The sequence below is a fragment of the Sceloporus undulatus genome, chromosome 2 (genome assembly GCF_019175285.1).
Source record: "Sceloporus undulatus isolate JIND9_A2432 ecotype Alabama chromosome 2, SceUnd_v1.1, whole genome shotgun sequence".
Classification (NCBI taxonomy): domain Eukaryota; kingdom Metazoa; phylum Chordata; class Lepidosauria; order Squamata; family Phrynosomatidae; genus Sceloporus; species Sceloporus undulatus.
The window spans coordinates 141408191-141425203 of NC_056523.1; the positions used below are offsets into that span (position 1 = coordinate 141408191).

The 17013-nt window shown below is 42.0% G+C and overlaps 1 protein-coding gene across 1 annotated transcript in view; it reads left to right on the forward strand.

The window, feature by feature from the left end:
- The window catches only part of SPATA20 (spermatogenesis associated 20), a 66063-nt gene that overhangs the window by 10402 nt on the left and 38648 nt on the right, over positions 1-17013 (forward strand). The window contains 8 exon segments of the mRNA XM_042451490.1: positions 2099-2236; positions 6621-6685; positions 7628-7782; positions 7908-8051; positions 9115-9316; positions 9457-9587; positions 11994-12098; positions 13518-13592. Coding sequence (XP_042307424.1) covers positions 2099-2236; positions 6621-6685; positions 7628-7782; positions 7908-8051; positions 9115-9316; positions 9457-9587; positions 11994-12098; positions 13518-13592 — 1015 coding nt within the window.

Below are 17013 nucleotides of genomic sequence, written 5' to 3' on the forward strand. Positions count from 1 at the left end.
CCAGTGGGATGATGCAGTGTTGCCTGTTGGCCCACCTAGATACATTTGGCCTGCATTGTGACAGCTTGGGGCAGCTCCATAATACTCTGGATTAAGGAAATCATTGTACAGTAGATGCACTCTTTGTTGACTTTAGAACTTTCCTTATCCCTTGACCTTGACTGTTAACTTGAAGAACTGGTGCCTGAATTGGCTTGGTTTTCTCTTCCTTCCTCATTCATTTTTCCTTTTATGACCTATTTGTTACATTATGAGCATGTCGGTAAGGACTGTCTTCTCTGTGTTCTCTCTGTACAAGTCTCAGAAAATGTTAAGATCTTAATAAGTGATAAATAATTGTGAAGAAGATAAATAAGTGCAGATGAGGAAACTCTTACATAGGATCAGAATATGAGGAATGTATTATGGTTATAAATGTATGATTAAAATTTGAGGAACAGAATTTTTTTTACTGGGGAGTTTGGAATTGCTTGAGGAAGTAATTGTTGGATGTAGGGGGTGTATCTGAGAATGAAGATTTAAATGAAGGACTATCGTCAGGTAGATGCATTGCAGTTGAAGTCTGTTCATATCTTCATAATAAATAGGAGTCCTGGGAATTGTAGTTTATTTTGGCACCAGAGCTCCCTGATAGAGAAGGCTAAATGTCTCACAAAACTACAGTTCCCAGAATTTTCCACCACTGAGACAGGAGAGTTAAAGTGATCTCAAACTGGGTTATTTCTGCAGTGTATTTGGGACCAAAGTCAACAAAACAAAAAGGACACAAAACAACAGCATGAAGCCTAATAGCAGTGAGCTTCATTAAACCGCCATTTTGTAAGAGCTGTGCTTAAAAAGAAAGCTTTTAATCAACCTTCTGAGCACAGTGTTTGAAGCAGCCAACAAACCTATCTTGCACAAGCTGTTTCCAAAGAATGGATGAGCAAGAGAGAAACCATTATAACTTACCTTTGCATGTCACAGTAAGTTTTTTAAACCACTAATTTCATGACAGACAACCAAGCCGTGGCTTGTCTTCACCTGGTTTATGTTGCACCCCTATTGTCTACCATTCTTTCATGGTGAGGAGCTGAAGAAATAATCCATAGATACAGCTTTAGAGGTCACAATAAATCATGGTTTAAATAAGCCCAAATGAATAAGCCAACAACAAATCATGGGCTTTAATTATGGTTTGTGGCTTGATAACAAACCAAGAATAAGTATATATACTGAAAGTATTACCACTGTAAAAAGAGATGCAGTATGCATTTTGTTACTCTCTCTCTCTCTTTCTTTTTTTTCTCCCTGCTCCCCTCCCCTCCCCTCCTCTTTTTTTTTGGGTTTTTTTTTAACAAACCATGATGGCTTGTTAGCAGAGACAGGGACACACATCCTATGAGCTATACCATACCTGGTCATGATGTGTGAACACAGTCTTTATAACTGGTGATAATTCTATTCTTTAAAACATAACCTGCTATTGTTGTGTGTATCATAGAGAGCCAATGTGGGGTAATAGTTTGAGCATTGGACTACGACTTTGGAGAGCAGGGTTTGATTGCCTGGTTGGCCATGGAAACGCATGGGGTAACCTTGGGCAGGTCACAAATTCTTAACACCACAAAATCCTGTGATAGATTTGCCTTCCATTTGCCCTAAGCTGGAAACAGCAACACACAAACCATTATAAACATTCTGTGTCCAGAAACTATTGAGTCTTGTTGTGTGTGCATCATGAGAATTTGGTGTCCTGAATTCTTCAACTAGAAGAAAGGCTCATCCCTCAGCTATGTTACAGCTCATGTGTAACAGCAAGACATGCTTCTTTAGGCCTACACTAGGAGAACCTGAAATCACTATATATAGCTCAAGTCTGGCAGCAGTCCCCCAAAGTCAGCTTGAGACTTACATTTCATTACACACTATCCTAGTGTTCATTAGTGAAACAAATCTGTAGTATTTACCCACAATGCAGACTTGAGTCTGCCCAGATGCTGATCTCTCCAGGATATCTGTAGTCTCACAAGAGGACTAGCACTGGGAACCAATCCAGATCTTGGTGCTTTGGAGATTAGCTCAGCTAATAGCCTTCTGTCTGTGCTTCTTGTTGCAGAACTATATTTCTGAGAACAGCCTTAGCAATGGCCACAGGAGGGAAGGGCAGCCATTCCAGTGACGCTCTCTACACTAATCGTCTGATTCATGAGAAGTCCCCTTACCTCCTTCAACATGCCCATAATCCTGTTGACTGGTAAGAGTTTCTTTTTGGAAAGATGGATAGACTGTGGGGAAAATAGTATTGGAATTTCACAGGCTCTGTTCTTAAGAAAATAAATAGATCACAATTTTCATTTAGTACTACAGATTACAAACAGTTCCAGCCATTCTTCTTCATGTGTGCTGAAACCCTTCCCATGGCATGCAGTACCCACTCCTGGCTTTCAGATCTTTTGTGGCCTCATCCACAGTTGCAGTGAAGCTGAAGTATTTATAACAATATTTGGTCCTGTTGCCCTCTTTTTAAAAATAATTTCCCTTCTCTCCATTTCAAGTCTCTGCTACTGTTTAAATTGGGCTATAAGCTTCCTGGGCCATAGATTGAATGTGCATGAAATAGAGGGAATGCGAGAGAGTAATAAATACCTATATGAAATGTTTTGAATGCTTAGATTGACCTCCGTTGTTGCTGGAAATGTCACAGTTGGGCATTGAAGGTGGCACTTTGTCACTGATGGTGCCACAACTTCGTAATGCTATGCCTGGAAAGATCTGAAAAGCTAAGGACTACAAAATAACTGTTAGAGGCAGAGGAGACAATTAGATCAAAGATTAAAGAAAAAAGCTTCCTTTCCCCCCACTTTTACAAAACATTTTTTTAAAAAAATATTGGGTCCAAATTGTTTTTGAAAATATTTTTATTCAGAGAGGTCTTAATTTTTTTAAAAAATTCTGGCTTTTAATTGTCTTTTGTTATGTTTAGTCCTTCATGCTATTAGTTTCAACCTACTCTTAATGTTTGTAGATTTTTTAAAAAAGTAAATGATTATGTTATTGTATGCGGTGTTGTATATACAGGTTGAGTCTCCATTATCTGAAATGCTTTGGACCAGAAGTGTTGGATTTCAGATTTTTTTGCATTTTGGAATATCTGTTTTTGCCAATATGTACACAATGAGATATCTTGGAAATGGGACTCAATCCAGCAGTGTTCCTGCATGAGGACAGGGCTAGCAGGGGATATCTGGGGTGGGACTTCCAGGGCGGGACTTCTGGTGGGCAGGGCTTCCAGGATGGCATGCACTCCCTCTTCCTGTGTTGCCCCCCATGCACACCACTCCCCCAACGCATATGCCAGTATGGAAAAGGAGGGAACAGTGCATGGGAGAAGCAGTACACGGGGATGGTGATGGAGTGCATTTGGGGACATGGAGCAGCGCACACATGGGGACTGGCACAGGGAGCTCTGCCCCCAGAAAAAGACAGGATGGTGTACATGAGTGGTGCGGGGGAACAAAACAGCATGAGCTGTGGATGGAGTGGCTCACACACGGGGGCAGAGTGGTGCATGCGGGGGACAGCTGACCAGGTGTCACCCCCCCTTCCTGGGGTGTCACCCGGTGCGACTTGCCCCCTGCACTCTCCAGTGACGCTGCTGACTCAATCGAAATGCAAAATTCATTTATGTTTTATATATACCCTGTACACATAGCCTGAAAATAATATTATACAGTATTTTAAAATATTTTTGTGTATGATACGAAGTATGTATACATTAACCCATTAGAAAGCAAACGTGCCAGTATGGCAGCCACCCATAAAAAGAGTTTTGGTCTTTGGAGTATTTTGGAATTCTGAATAAGGCTCAACCTGTATGTACTTCTATCAAACTTAGTTATAAATGGAGTAAATAGTAAATTTACAGTGAATAAAAGTGAGCAAACCAAGTACATTTAGTTTGGGAACTTCACTCCATTCTCCTGAGCAGAGTGTACAAATTTATGACAGCAGTGAAGAACAGGTGTAGTTTTATATTTTATTTCAAAAGGATTAATCTCCTTCAATAATCTGCAATACTGAGACAATCATGACAATGTAATTCAGGAATGGTCAAAGTGTACCTCTTCAGATGCTGTTGGACTGAATAATAGCATTGCTTGTGGTGAGGAATGCTGGGAGTTGCAGTCCAACAACTTCTGGGGCGCTGTTTGGTTCCCATTCCTAGTGGAAACAGAGTTGTGAAATCTGAAATTTTCCAATGCAGGCATTCCAATTCCTGCAGAACAGAACTTCAGAACTTTTCTGTTGTTATTTTATATTCAGAAACCTGCTCTTAAGTCTCTGATGGTCCATAAGGATTTAAAGTCAACAGCCAGCCTGAATTCTAATTAAGTGTACACCCTATTTATTCCCTGTACTAAATGATCCTTTACCTTAACAACAGTACACACATAAGTGTGAGCACACACATACACAGATGCAGCCCTCAGCATGCTCAGGCTAGTAGTTCTGGCCGATGAGCTGCTTTGGCAGAGCTCTTGCTCTTGTCAGTTGTTTTCTGTAGGACTATTTGTTAGCTATATCAAGCAGGGTGCAGTGCAGCTAGTACAATATAAGCTTATGGTAGAAAGTACTCAGGATGCTCATGTAAGGTAAAAAAGGAAAATGCAACATTTATTGTTTCAGGAAATCCATCTTGAAATAGGAAAGGAGATGGGCAAAAAAAGAAGAAGTTTACACACACTTTGATACAAGAGCTCCTAAAGGCTGTCTCTCATTATGGGTTTTAGCAAGCATCTATTAGGAGGCTAGCACTTCATGGACACTCCCTTCCCAGACAAAGAACTAACTAACTTTCTGAGAGACTTTGGGGGGGGGGAGTGAATTATACAGTCAGGAAGGAAGCAAAATAGCTTGAGTGCATTGACTTTAGAAAGAAACAGAGGATGCATCTGCACTGCAGGATTAATCCAGGTTAACACCACTTTAACTGCCATGGCTCAGTGTGATGTCCTGCCAGGACTGATTGACTTTCCCCTGCCTTTTCTTTCACATTGGTTCAGGCCATAGATTATTTTAGTGTAGAAAAGTTCATTGTATTAGTTTGTGGGAGGAGCTGTAGGTTTCCCCTGCATTATTTCCAGGTTTGGTTTGCCCTTTCCCAGCATGCTGTGCTGTAGCTAGAGGTTTTTAGTTGGGGAGCAGACTTTGCTGAGAGCAAGCAGAGAGCTGTCTTTTGGTGGCAAGCAGGCCCAGACAGCCGGAAAGGGCATTTCTTACACCTCAGCCAAATTAGTTACCAACTCAGCCAAATTAGTTACCATCAGCAAGAAAATAGAGAAATTTAGGAGCTGAAAGACCCTGCACCAGCTCCATTGAGTGAGGAGAGCAAACTACATCGAACCCAGAAAGATGTCGTCTGGAAGAAAGCTGAATTGTAAAGTATCTTTTGTTTAGAGCTGGGGAGGAGAAGACCTTTTATTTTTGTCCTTTAAATTAAATTTCCCCCTTTTAAACTTTACATCCAGCTTCAGATCCTTTTTTGGGTATCACAGTTTGTTCTCACCAGGGTACTGGCGTTGCACACCCAAACCTGCCACCACCTTTAGTTGGGTGTGTCTTCATACTCAGTGCTATGGAATTCTGGTATTTGTAATTCTGTGAGATATTGAGCCTTCTCTGTTAGAGAGCTGTGGTGCCACAGGAATCCCCAGAATTTCCTAGCATTGAGCCATGGCAGTTAGAACAGTGACAACCTGGATTATCTCTGCAGTGTGAATGCAACCAAAAAGACAGGCATACTCCCTAGCGTCCCCTCTCTCACTTTACAAGCACTAATGCTTCTTTATTTCCAACATTTTCTTCCTAAGTCATATAACTCTCTCTCACATCCAGGGAGTTATGTGTATCTCCCTGTAAGTACTTACCAACACAGGACAGCTATGCTGGCATTACTATTTAGAATAAGTTACAGAAGTGTAGATTTTGATTAAATGTTGGAAGGAACTTCTTGACAGTAAGAGCTATTTGACAATAGAATCAGTCCTCTAGAGTTGGTAGTATCTTTTTCTCTGTATGTCTTCAGAAGTAGGCTGGACAGTTACCTGATGCTGGAGATGCTCTAGTTGGATTTTCTGCACTGAGCTCTGTGATTCTCTGCCTATTCTCTTCTGCCTTTTATGGATGGGAAGGTTAAACTCCACAGCCAAGCATAGGGACAATGTGCCCATCTTTTATAGACATTGCACTACTTAAATGTGCTTATGTGTAAGTAGAAGAAACATTGGTTTAAGCAACAACATGCTTCCAACCAACTTCTTTAATCATATCAAGGAGCCCTAGTGGCGCAGTGGTTAAATGCCTGTACTGCAGCCATTCACTCAAAACCACAAGGTTGCGAGTTCAAGACCAGCAAAAGGGCCCCAGCTTGACTCAGGCTTGCATCCTTCCGAGGTCGCTAAAATGAGTACCCAGACTGTTGGGGGCAAATTAGCTTACTTGCTGTTCACCGCTATGATCTTTGGAATAGCGGTATATAAATAAAACAAATTATTAATTATTATTATATACATAGGCATATTAAATGATGAACTGCAGAAATAAATCCCAGTATCTTTCTCTCATTCTTTTTCCTTTAGGTACCCATGGGGTCAGGAAGCCTTTGATAAAGCAAAGAAAGAGGATAAATTGATATTTTTATCAGGTAATAAAGGAATTACTTCATTTAATGCTATCCTTATGCATATGTTCACAAATTATATGTACATATGTTGTGTGTGTATATATATAAGTTCCTTAAGACACAGAAAAGAAAGCAAAGTTACCTATTCCCTTGAGAGTTACTTGAAATCTGAGAAAATAAATTTGCATTTAGAAGAAGAAACATAGTAAAAACTAGACCCTCATCCCCTGGGCAATTTCTCTCTGTTCACTTCAAGGTGGCATAAGTTATGCCTTCTTGTCTTTCCTTTTTCTAGAGTATTCTGATGCTTCTCTTTCTGGATTCATGGTTTGCACGTACAATAATGTATTTGTATCAGTTTATTCCCCACCCCATGATTTTTTGTACTACCTAATCTGATGAAGAGATTTGAAGAATTCAACAGCTTGCACATTTTTATGGCATATTTTGTTGATGTAATAAATAGGGGAATAGGGAAAATGTTTCTGGCCCTCTTTGCTGTTCATTTTCATTTTTTAAAAAGCAACTTTTAAAACATTTTTAAAAAAGAAACTAACTTCTGTAGTCATAGTTTCTTACAGAAACATCTTATTAATCATGTTTCTTAGATTCACTTTGCTCACTTTCAGCTGCTACTGTATATTAGTTCTTTGCTTTCAGAAGAGTTCTTGACACATTATTCTAGAATTGTATTTATTAGCGGGGCTAGAACTTTTCCATTGGTTTACAGTCAACTTTGATTCATGAAGCCCTGTTCTTCATTTATTATTGTAGATATATATTCTTCCCCACTTATTTGCTCACCCCTTAAATTATATATCTGCAGAGGGACAAAGCTGTGGCCTTTCTCCTTGGACTATCTCTCTCTGGACTATTTAGAAGTACATTTTATAAAAAAATAATTTCTGGAGTTTGCTTCGTTCATCAGGAAGCCTTTCTTTAATTGATAACATTTGTTTTCAGTTGGCTATTCAACCTGCCATTGGTGCCATGTGATGGAGCAAGAATCCTTCCAGAATGAAGAGATTGGTAAAATCTTGAACGAGAACTTTGTGTGCATCAAGGTGGATCGTGAGGAGCGGCCGGATGTGGATAAAGTTTACATGACCTTTGTGCAGGTGCAGAGGTGGTACTTGGGGAGCCAGAAGAAGAAAAAATGGGAAAAAACTCTTCTTGATTGTTCTGGGTGGCAGTGAAGGGGTGGCAGAAGCAATCTTAACATGTCCCATCTTGTTTTCTGCAGGCAACCAGTAGTGGAGGGGGCTGGCCAATGAGTGTATGGTTGACTCCTGACCTGAAACCATTTGTAGGGGGGACCTATTTCCCTCCCGAGGATGGTATTTACCAGGTTGGCTTTCGAACTGTTCTGCTCCGCATCCTAGATCAGGTATGGGGTTCAGTATCCAGGACTGTGTTATAAATTAAGACTCAGGGGCGTTCGACAGATGGCCCCGAAGGGACAGCAGAATGCCACAGTTTTCCAAGTTGGATCGAGGCTGCAGCAACCTCACGCCATGACCCTGATCCAATCTTTTGAGGGCACAAAAAGGAGCCGCAAAATGTGGCTCCTTTTTGTGCCCTCAAAAGGGCGCCATAGCCATGGTGGCAGGGCTATATGGTGCTCCTTCAGCGCTGTGTCATCAGGCACAATGCCAGAGGTGCACCATGACATTGCGCGCCATCTGGAACAGTGTGTGGCATCAGGAGGTGGAGTCAGGCATGCATCGTCAGGATGCTACGTCCCGACTCCGTCCCCCAGGCTGGCTTTTCAGGCCGGTCTGTACAGGGCTATAGTGAATTAAGAGTGCCAGAGGTCAAAGTGTAAAAAATATTAATAGAGGAAAGTGGACTAATTTGGACTGTTGAGATTAGTGATCGGTGCTATCAATACTTGAAGAGAGAGAAGCTGGTTAATAAATAGAGGTTCCCCATGTTGCATCAGTGTGAGCTAGAAATGAGTGAATGTTGCTGTCTCTTTGTATTGTGCATGCTGGTGGATACCCCTGAAAGCATCTGCAAGGCTTATTTTAATTAAAACAATGTACTCTTGTCAGTAAACACTTTTGTGGTTGATGAGGGTATCAGTTGACATTTTGAGACCAATTCTGACATCATGGCTGCTGAAGGAAAGCTTCTAGGACAAGTTACAGAGAGTTGTGGCAATGTCAGCAATAACGTCCCTAAAAGCCACACATTGTGAATTGCCCCTGTGTATTGATATTTTATCTCCGGATACATGCTTAGTAGATATGTTCTCAGTGAAAAAGCCAGACAACTCTCTGGAGCAACACAGCATGTTCTGCTTTGATACGAGAAATCACTCTCTGCATGAGAAAGGACTGGATCCCCCCCCCCCCCAGTGGAGATTGATGGTTGGGTGAAGAAAAAGGCACAAAGAGTAGTAAAACAATGACTTGGATGTCTTCTCCTCACAACTACTTTTCCTCCAGTGGAAACGGAACAAAGCAACCCTTTTGGAAAATAGCCAGAATATCCTGTCTGCACTGTTAGCCAGGACAGACATCAGTGTCCGAGGGGGGGAAACACCCCCCTCGTCGAAGGAGGTAATGACAAGATGTTTCCAGCAACTCTCAGAGTCTTATGATGAAGAATATGGTGGATTCTCGGAGTCTCCCAAATTCCCAACTCCAGGTTAGTCCAGGATTAACAACAGTAGGATTCCTTTTACCATCCATGGGCCAGAGGTTCCTTTCCCTAGTCAAATAGCAGAAGATAGCTCTGCATGAATGTATGTGTCAGATTCATGACTTGTCCACTTTCTTGTATTGCAGTCAACTTGAGTTTCCTCTTCTCCTATTGGGCTCTTCATCGGTCAACTTCTGAAGGAGGCCGGGCTCTTCAGATGGCCCTGCACACTCTCAAGATGATGGCATATGGTGGCATTCATGATCATATTGCCCAGGCAAGAAGGGAGGGTAGTCTTAGTTTGGTGGGTTCCAATTTTTGCAGTAAAGGGTTTGCCAGTAACACTTTTTTCAGTCTGCCCCTCCCTCAACATATCATCTTCCCAGTCAAAATCACATCCCCACAACTTGCCAAGCACCTGTTTAGATGAAACAAGGGAGAAAGGAATACCATTCACCTGGCAAGGATTGCATGTGGGGAGGCTGTTTGTGTGTTATCTTCTCCATGAAAATTACTTCTCCATGACCCTGGCGGACAGCTGAGTCTATGAATTGCTGTAAGATTTGGTGGAAGTGCTAGAGGGATTATTGGGAGATTTTTGGTGGTTTGGTTATATTTCAACCATTGCTGGGGAACTACTATATTCCCTGAAAGCTGGGTACTCAGTTGGGATTGAGGTCAGCCTGTGACTACAGGATTCATAAACGCCAGCCAGTAGGGGGAATTCTTGAACACATTTTAAACCTAGTTTTCTCTTATCCTGAGCTCAGATAGAAGTAAGTTTCAGTTTTTAGATGCTTGGAGAGAAGATTAAGTAAAGAAATGTTATCATGGACAAACATGTGCACCTGGAGAAACTGGACTGAAAGCATGTGTAGGCCATGTGTTGATCACAAAATGTTGTAGTGTGCAGTGTTTCTGTTCAGGTTTCCAGCCAAGCCATTCTACCCTCACATACATCCTGTTCTCTTATCCCCCGTCCCTCACAGCAAGTCAGCATTCTGGATTTGCTGACTATGCTCAGTTCTCATTATGCTGTTTTGGGATGTCCATCCCTGTCTGCATTTAAACCTGAAATTTCTCTGCTGATTTCTTTCGGTGGCTAAGTGCAAAGCAGAACCTAATGACAACAAGATCTCTCTCATCAACTGGCCTAAATACCCTGAAGGCACCAAATCCTGTCTGATCTCAGAAGCTAAGCAGGATCAGTACTAGTTAGTATTTGTATGAGAGAGCACCAGTGAATAACATAGCATAGGCCTGAGGTGGTGAACCTATGGCATGTGTGCTGGAGATGGCATGCAAAGCCATTTTTGAGGGCTGGGAAGGGGAGGAACAGGTGTGGTAGCTGAAGGCCTGGGAGGCAGCTGAAGGCCCAGGAGAGTGGGGAAAGAGAAGGAACAAATGTGCCTCTTCTTGGCTGTCCTGGGCCTTTAGTTGTCTCTGGAGGGTGGATGGGGGGGAGGAACAAGCACATGTCTGTTCTCCTCTTCTGTCCCGGGCCTTCAACTGTCTCCGGAGAGGGAGCTGAAGGCCCGGAACAGTGGAGGGGAGGAGGAGGAACAGGCACTCCCTTATTCCTCCTTTCATCCTCCGCCCTCCTGGGCCTTCAACTGTTTCCAGGGAAATCCCACCGCCCAAAGTCCTGCCCCCAGAAGGCAGAAGTCCCACCCCAGATTTCCCATCCTCTGGAAGTCCCCTCCCTGGCACTGGGTGACACCTGGTGTAGGAACACTTTTCAGTTTGGGCACTCAGTCTGTAAAAGGTTCGCCATCACTGGCATAGGCTATATTTTGGAAGAAGGAACTGGCAAAACCATCTCTGAGTATTTCCTTGCCTAAGAAAACCCTATGAAATTCATGGGGTCATTATAACTCAGCAGGTGACTTGAATGCACATATATAGACATCTGTGCATTTGTTTCTCTGATTTCCATTTTCAGCCACTCTTTTCCATTTATCCTTCCTACTGGTTATTTCTCCACTCTCAACCAACAGCTAGAATTGTGTTTTCATGGAATAGTCCTTCTTAAGTTGTTCCCTCCTTCCTCCCTACCCACCCTGCCTGTTTATTTGGTCTAGATTTATACATCTTCATGGGGGTTTCCTGGGACTGCCAATATCTCCTTGTGCATGGGTGGTACATTTTGATTTCTTATGCAATGGCATTCAGACAATTCAACAGCATTTAGTTATAAATAAAATATATGGTAAAGTCGAAGGCTTTCATGGCCGGCATCCATAGTTTTTTTGTGGGTTTTTTGGGCTATGTGGCCATGTTCTAGCAGAGTTTCTTACTGACGTTTTGCCAGCATCTGTGGCTGGCATCTTCAGAGAATGCTTTGCCTGGAAAAATTGGGTGTATATATACTGTGTGAGCCTGGGAATGCAGGAGTGATTTGCATGTGTATTGTCCTAACATGCATATAGCACCACTGTAAGCTATGTTTTGTTACAGACTTGCATGGGTAGCTTTTTAATCATTGCAGCCTCCCTGTTCACTGGAATCTACTGGCTGTTTTGGAACCTCTGTGTTAGGGTAACTTGGTTTGTCTATACTTTTGAATGAAGTCAAGATAATTCTGGTTTAGCACAAATAAAAATTTCAGCTGAAAACGAGGTGTGGGAGATTTAACCACAGTTCCAAACTGGGCAAAAATGATCCCCACCTTCCTCTTCTTCAGGGTTTCCATCGCTACTCCACTGACCAGCGTTGGCATGTCCCTCACTTTGAAAAAATGCTGTATGATCAAGGACAACTGGCAGCAGCTTATGCCAAGGCATTTCAGGTATATTGCCCAGCAAGATTTCTCTAAGCAATGTCATAGAGCCTCCATACTAGGGCCAGTAAAACTGGGGAATGAACAATGCTCTTTTCAGGCAAGAGTGGACAGGAAACAGAATCTTATGCTGGGTTACATGGGGGAGAAAGGTGGCAAATGGTGAATTTCCCCTCTGTTGTGGAATCTCGTGTATTTCTCTTTTTTCTGGACATTCATACTGCTTTAGAGAATTAGCCAAGCAAGCCACTAAAACAGCCTCTGTGCTGCCTTTTTGTTTGGATTATTGGCCTCCCCATAGGCTGAGATGACCTCTGGTGCCCCCATTTTACATTCTGTCTCCTGCTCGTAGTAAAGGAGGTCTCACATTAAGATCACAAGTTTTTTGAAAATAAATTTAAGCTAGGGTTCGCTGTGGATGATGTTATCCACCCAGATAGAATAGATTTGGTTGTTGCAAAAAAATTTTGAGGTATGCACAGTTTTGTGTGGGAGGACATGAGTGTGATCTTTGTGGGCAGGATGTTTACAGGCTGATTGTTTACCACCCCATGGACTTCTCAGCTACACTGATTTCATTTGAGATTATAGAGTGGGGAAATGCTTGCACCATAAGTGTCTTGAGAGAACCAAGAAAAGGGCATACATCCTCCCAGTTCCTATCATTTCTTCACTAGGCAACAGTGTTGCCAATCACCCTCGAAGGAAATCCCCCTTAAAACCCCAGAAACTCCCCCAAATTCCCTGGGACATCCGGGTCAGGGGGCGGGACATCTGGTTCAAGGGGCCGCAAAGCACTATGGGAAGGCAAAAGGGGGCGGGGCTTCCAGGTCAGCTATTTTTTTGGGGGGGCAGGGACTTCTGGGTCAGCTATTGTTTGGGCGGGAAAGGCATTTTTGGCCATTTTTGGGGGTGGGTGGGAAGTGAAATAATTCCCCTTCAATGGAAAGGCTTTTAATTACCCAACGGGAAGGTTTAATTCCCTGGAAATTCTCCATAATTTTTTTATACCTGGAAATTACCCGGAAAAGCTTTTTATTACCTGGAAACTGGGGAATTCCCTGGAAATTGGCAACACTGCTAGGTTACAGCTCCTCAAATGCCCTGGGGCTGAATGACCTGGGTGTGAACCTCTCCCGCCATTAGACTTCTCTCCTCAGAAAGGCCTTTGAGCTTGCAAGTGAATTTTCAGTGGCAAATCAAAGTCTTTTTTCTATCAGTTCCAAGAGTGGTACAGTCCTGATCTGGATATTAGGTCTCCTCTTGCTTCCCTGTGGCATTAAAGCATCAATCCCCTCCCACATTACATTGTAAACTGTAAAGATGTTTTTAGCCAACTCCACTCTGCCCCCCCCCCCCCCCCCCCCCCCCCCCCCCCCCCCAAATTTCATTCTCCCAGGAATAACAACTTCCTTGTATCTTAAACAGATTTCTGGCGATGAATTCTTTGCAGACACTGCGGCTGATATTCTGCTGTATGTTTCCAGGGACCTGAGTGACAAGGTAAGCTACCACCTCAGAGTTTTACCTCACAGCCTTCAGAAGCTGGCTGGTCTTTGGGTTGCCACCAGTGTTCATCTCCATTTTTAATTGTGCTCTCAGTTCTCACCTTCATGGACTGAAAGTTGTTGTTGTGTGCTTTCCAGTTGTTTCCAACCTACGGTGATTCTAAGGCAAAACTGTCATCAGATTTTTTGTGGGCACAATTTGTTCAGAGAAAGTTTTCCATTGCCTTCCCCTGAGACTGAGAGCATGTGATTTCCCAAGGCTGTGCAGGAATTGAACTTGGTTTCCAGAGTCACAGTCCACCACTCAAACCACTATGCCACACTGGCTATTGAACTGGAAGTAATATAAGTTCTATTATTTGCTTTCATCAAAACAAAACAAACAAACAACTACAGAGCTTTAGTTTTTTGTGGGTTTTCCAGGCTATGTGGCCATGTTCTAGAAGAGTTTCTTCCTGACCTTTTGCTAGCATCTGTGGCTGACATAGAAATTCTCTGAAGATGCCAGCCACAGATGCTGGTGAAAGGTCAGGAAGAAACTCTTCTAGAACATGGCCACATAGCCCAAAAAACCCACAAAAAAGTATGGATGCTGGCCATGAAAGCCTTCAACTACAGAGCTTCTTTTCTATCCTCTCAGACACATTCAGCTTGGTATAGGTCACAAGGTGTACAGTCCTGTTCTAGAGAGAGGAGCTTGGATTAGCTTTGAAATACATGAATGTTTTAGGGTTCTTCAGAAATTTGGTGGAAGGTGTGGAGACTAGAGATGTCTAATTCCTGGACATTTTGAAGGCAAGGAGAAAAAAGAAACTGTTTCCTTTCTAGTTTTGCTGAAAAAAAATGAAAGCAGGATTTTTTTTTTTTGAAGAATTGAAAAACACAGTATTAGCATCTTTTTACAAACTGAAACTCATTTTGTTTCTTTAATAACATAAAATGTATTATATGTAAATTGATTTGGTATAATGTTATATAGTTATATTGAAAGTACCATTTGTTCAGAACAAAATTACAAATGGAACTTTTTTAAAAAATGTTTTAACAAATGGAGCTGTAAGGTAAGAAAAACCTGAATTATAAGGAACTTCTTTGAGTTTTCTAGTTTGAGAAACAGTCCCTCCCCATGATAAAAACAAAAGAAAGCATCAAAATTAACAAAAGTGAGAAAATTCTATGATCAGTGCTAATTCTTCATCATGTCAAGAAGACATAGTACGCTCATTTGTATAGAAAGAACTCAGAAAAGGAAGTAAAGTCCAGGAATTGTAATAATCTGATACAGTACATAGTCTTCCACTGACATAGTTTTTGGAAATGATTTTGGGGAAGTATATTTATGAAGTTCTTGTTTTAAACCTTTTGTTTTGTTTTATTTTATTTTTATTTATTTATTTTATAAAGGAAAACATTCCATAATACATTTTTCTCCTATTTTGCCAGACCAAAAAGCCTATGGGGGGATGACAGCACAAAACTTGATTTTTTCTGATCCTGTCCCCACCCCACCCCCCAGGCCTACCCATCTCTAAGGGGAGAGGGACAGAAGTAAGCATATTCTAAATAGGAATATGAAGGATATTTGCCACTTTTTTGGCCTTGACAGGAGAGGATATCTCAACATGATGAGCCACCTCAGCAATCACAGTAAGTGTTTTTGAATTCTGGGCAAGAATGAAATGACGTGCTTTTTCTGTCAGTTTTTCTGTAATCTGTGCAGGAAACTTCTGTTAAAAGTAAGCAAAGGACACACACATACATACAGTAAGCATGGAGAGGTAGGATCATTGCTGAAAATAACACAAAGAACCTATCCAGTGATTGCTCTTTTTAAAAGTTTCTGCAACAAAACAGAATCAGTCATGATTTGTGCAAAAATTAGCACAAATATTGCATCACAAATATAAATATTCCTTGAAAAAAATCCTCAAAATCCTCTCACCATCATGTGCAGTGAGGAGGGAAAAACAGTTTTATACCTCTAGTTGTAACTTATGAAACCTTGAGTGAAATGGTAACATTTGAAAATGTAAGGGACCATTTGAACATAAATGCATATATGTGTGCTTGTGTATAAAGGATGGGCATAACAAAAATATATAATCCTCCAGTTAATTGAAAATTTACCCAATTTCTTATTGGGCTCATGCAAAGTTCATTAGCCACTGAAGCATAGTCCCACATATATCTGATCCTTCTTTAGTACAGGGATGGAAAACTTTCATACCTGCAGATGTTTTGGACTTCAGCTCCCAGAAGCCCCTGCCACCGTGGTCAATTGTAAGGAATTATGGGAGATGAAAACTTTCAGGAGCCAAAGATTCCCAATTCCTGATTTTAGTAATTAGTATGTTTGTTTGCCACTTGTATTTGGCACTGACAAATCTTGCAGAAGTCACATAAGAGATCACCTCTCGGTCTGTAGTGGTCTGAGTACCAGACTACAACTCTGGAGGCCAGGATTCCCTATCGGCCATGTAACCCTTGGACAAAATCACATACTCTCAGCCTCAAATGAAGGCAAAAGCAAAGCTCCTCTGAATAAATCTTGCCAAGAAAACCTGGTGATAGGTTGAATGAATGAATGAATGAATGATTTATTTATAAACCGCTATTCCTGGCAGATCATAGTGGTGTACAATATTATCAAAAGATACAAAGTTACAGTCAATAGCCCCCCAATAACCCACCCATACAAACCCACCCCAACCCTTAAAAACAGTATAAAATTTCAAATATTGCAACGAATCCATAAAAGCCAAATTAAATCAGAATACATAACAAAAGGTTGACACAATGCAGAGAGGAGAGAGAGATAACATCAGGACACTTACGGGAAGGCTTGCCGGAAGAGAAAAGTTTTTAGATTCTTCCTAAAAAGATCTAGGGAGGTTGCAGAGCGGAGCTCATCTGGGAGAGAGTTCCAGATTTGAGGGGCTGCGATGGAAAAAGCCTTTTGAGAAGAGGAGACAAACCTAAATTTAGGAACTCTTAACAGGTGTTTACTGCCCGATCTGAGAGCGCGGGGCGGACTATATGGGGAGAGGCGGTCCTCCAAATACCCTGGGCCCAAGCCATTTAGGGCTTTATAGGTGATAACCAACACCTTGTATTGTGCCCGGAAGCGGATAGGCAGCCAGTGAAGATCTTGTAGAACAGGTGTTATATGGCAGGCCCTGGACTGGAGCATCCAGTGACCTGCCTTGCTGCCATATTCTGCACCAATTGTAGCTTCCGAGTTTGGTACAAGGGTTGCCCCATGTAGAGCGCGTTACAGAAATCCAACCGAGAGGTTACCAGGGCATGTACCACAGTTTCAAGGTCCCCCCGGCCCAGGTAGGGTCGCAGCTGGCGTATCAGCCGAAGCTGATAACAACTGCTCCTGACTATCGCATCCACCTGCGATGTAAGGCGGA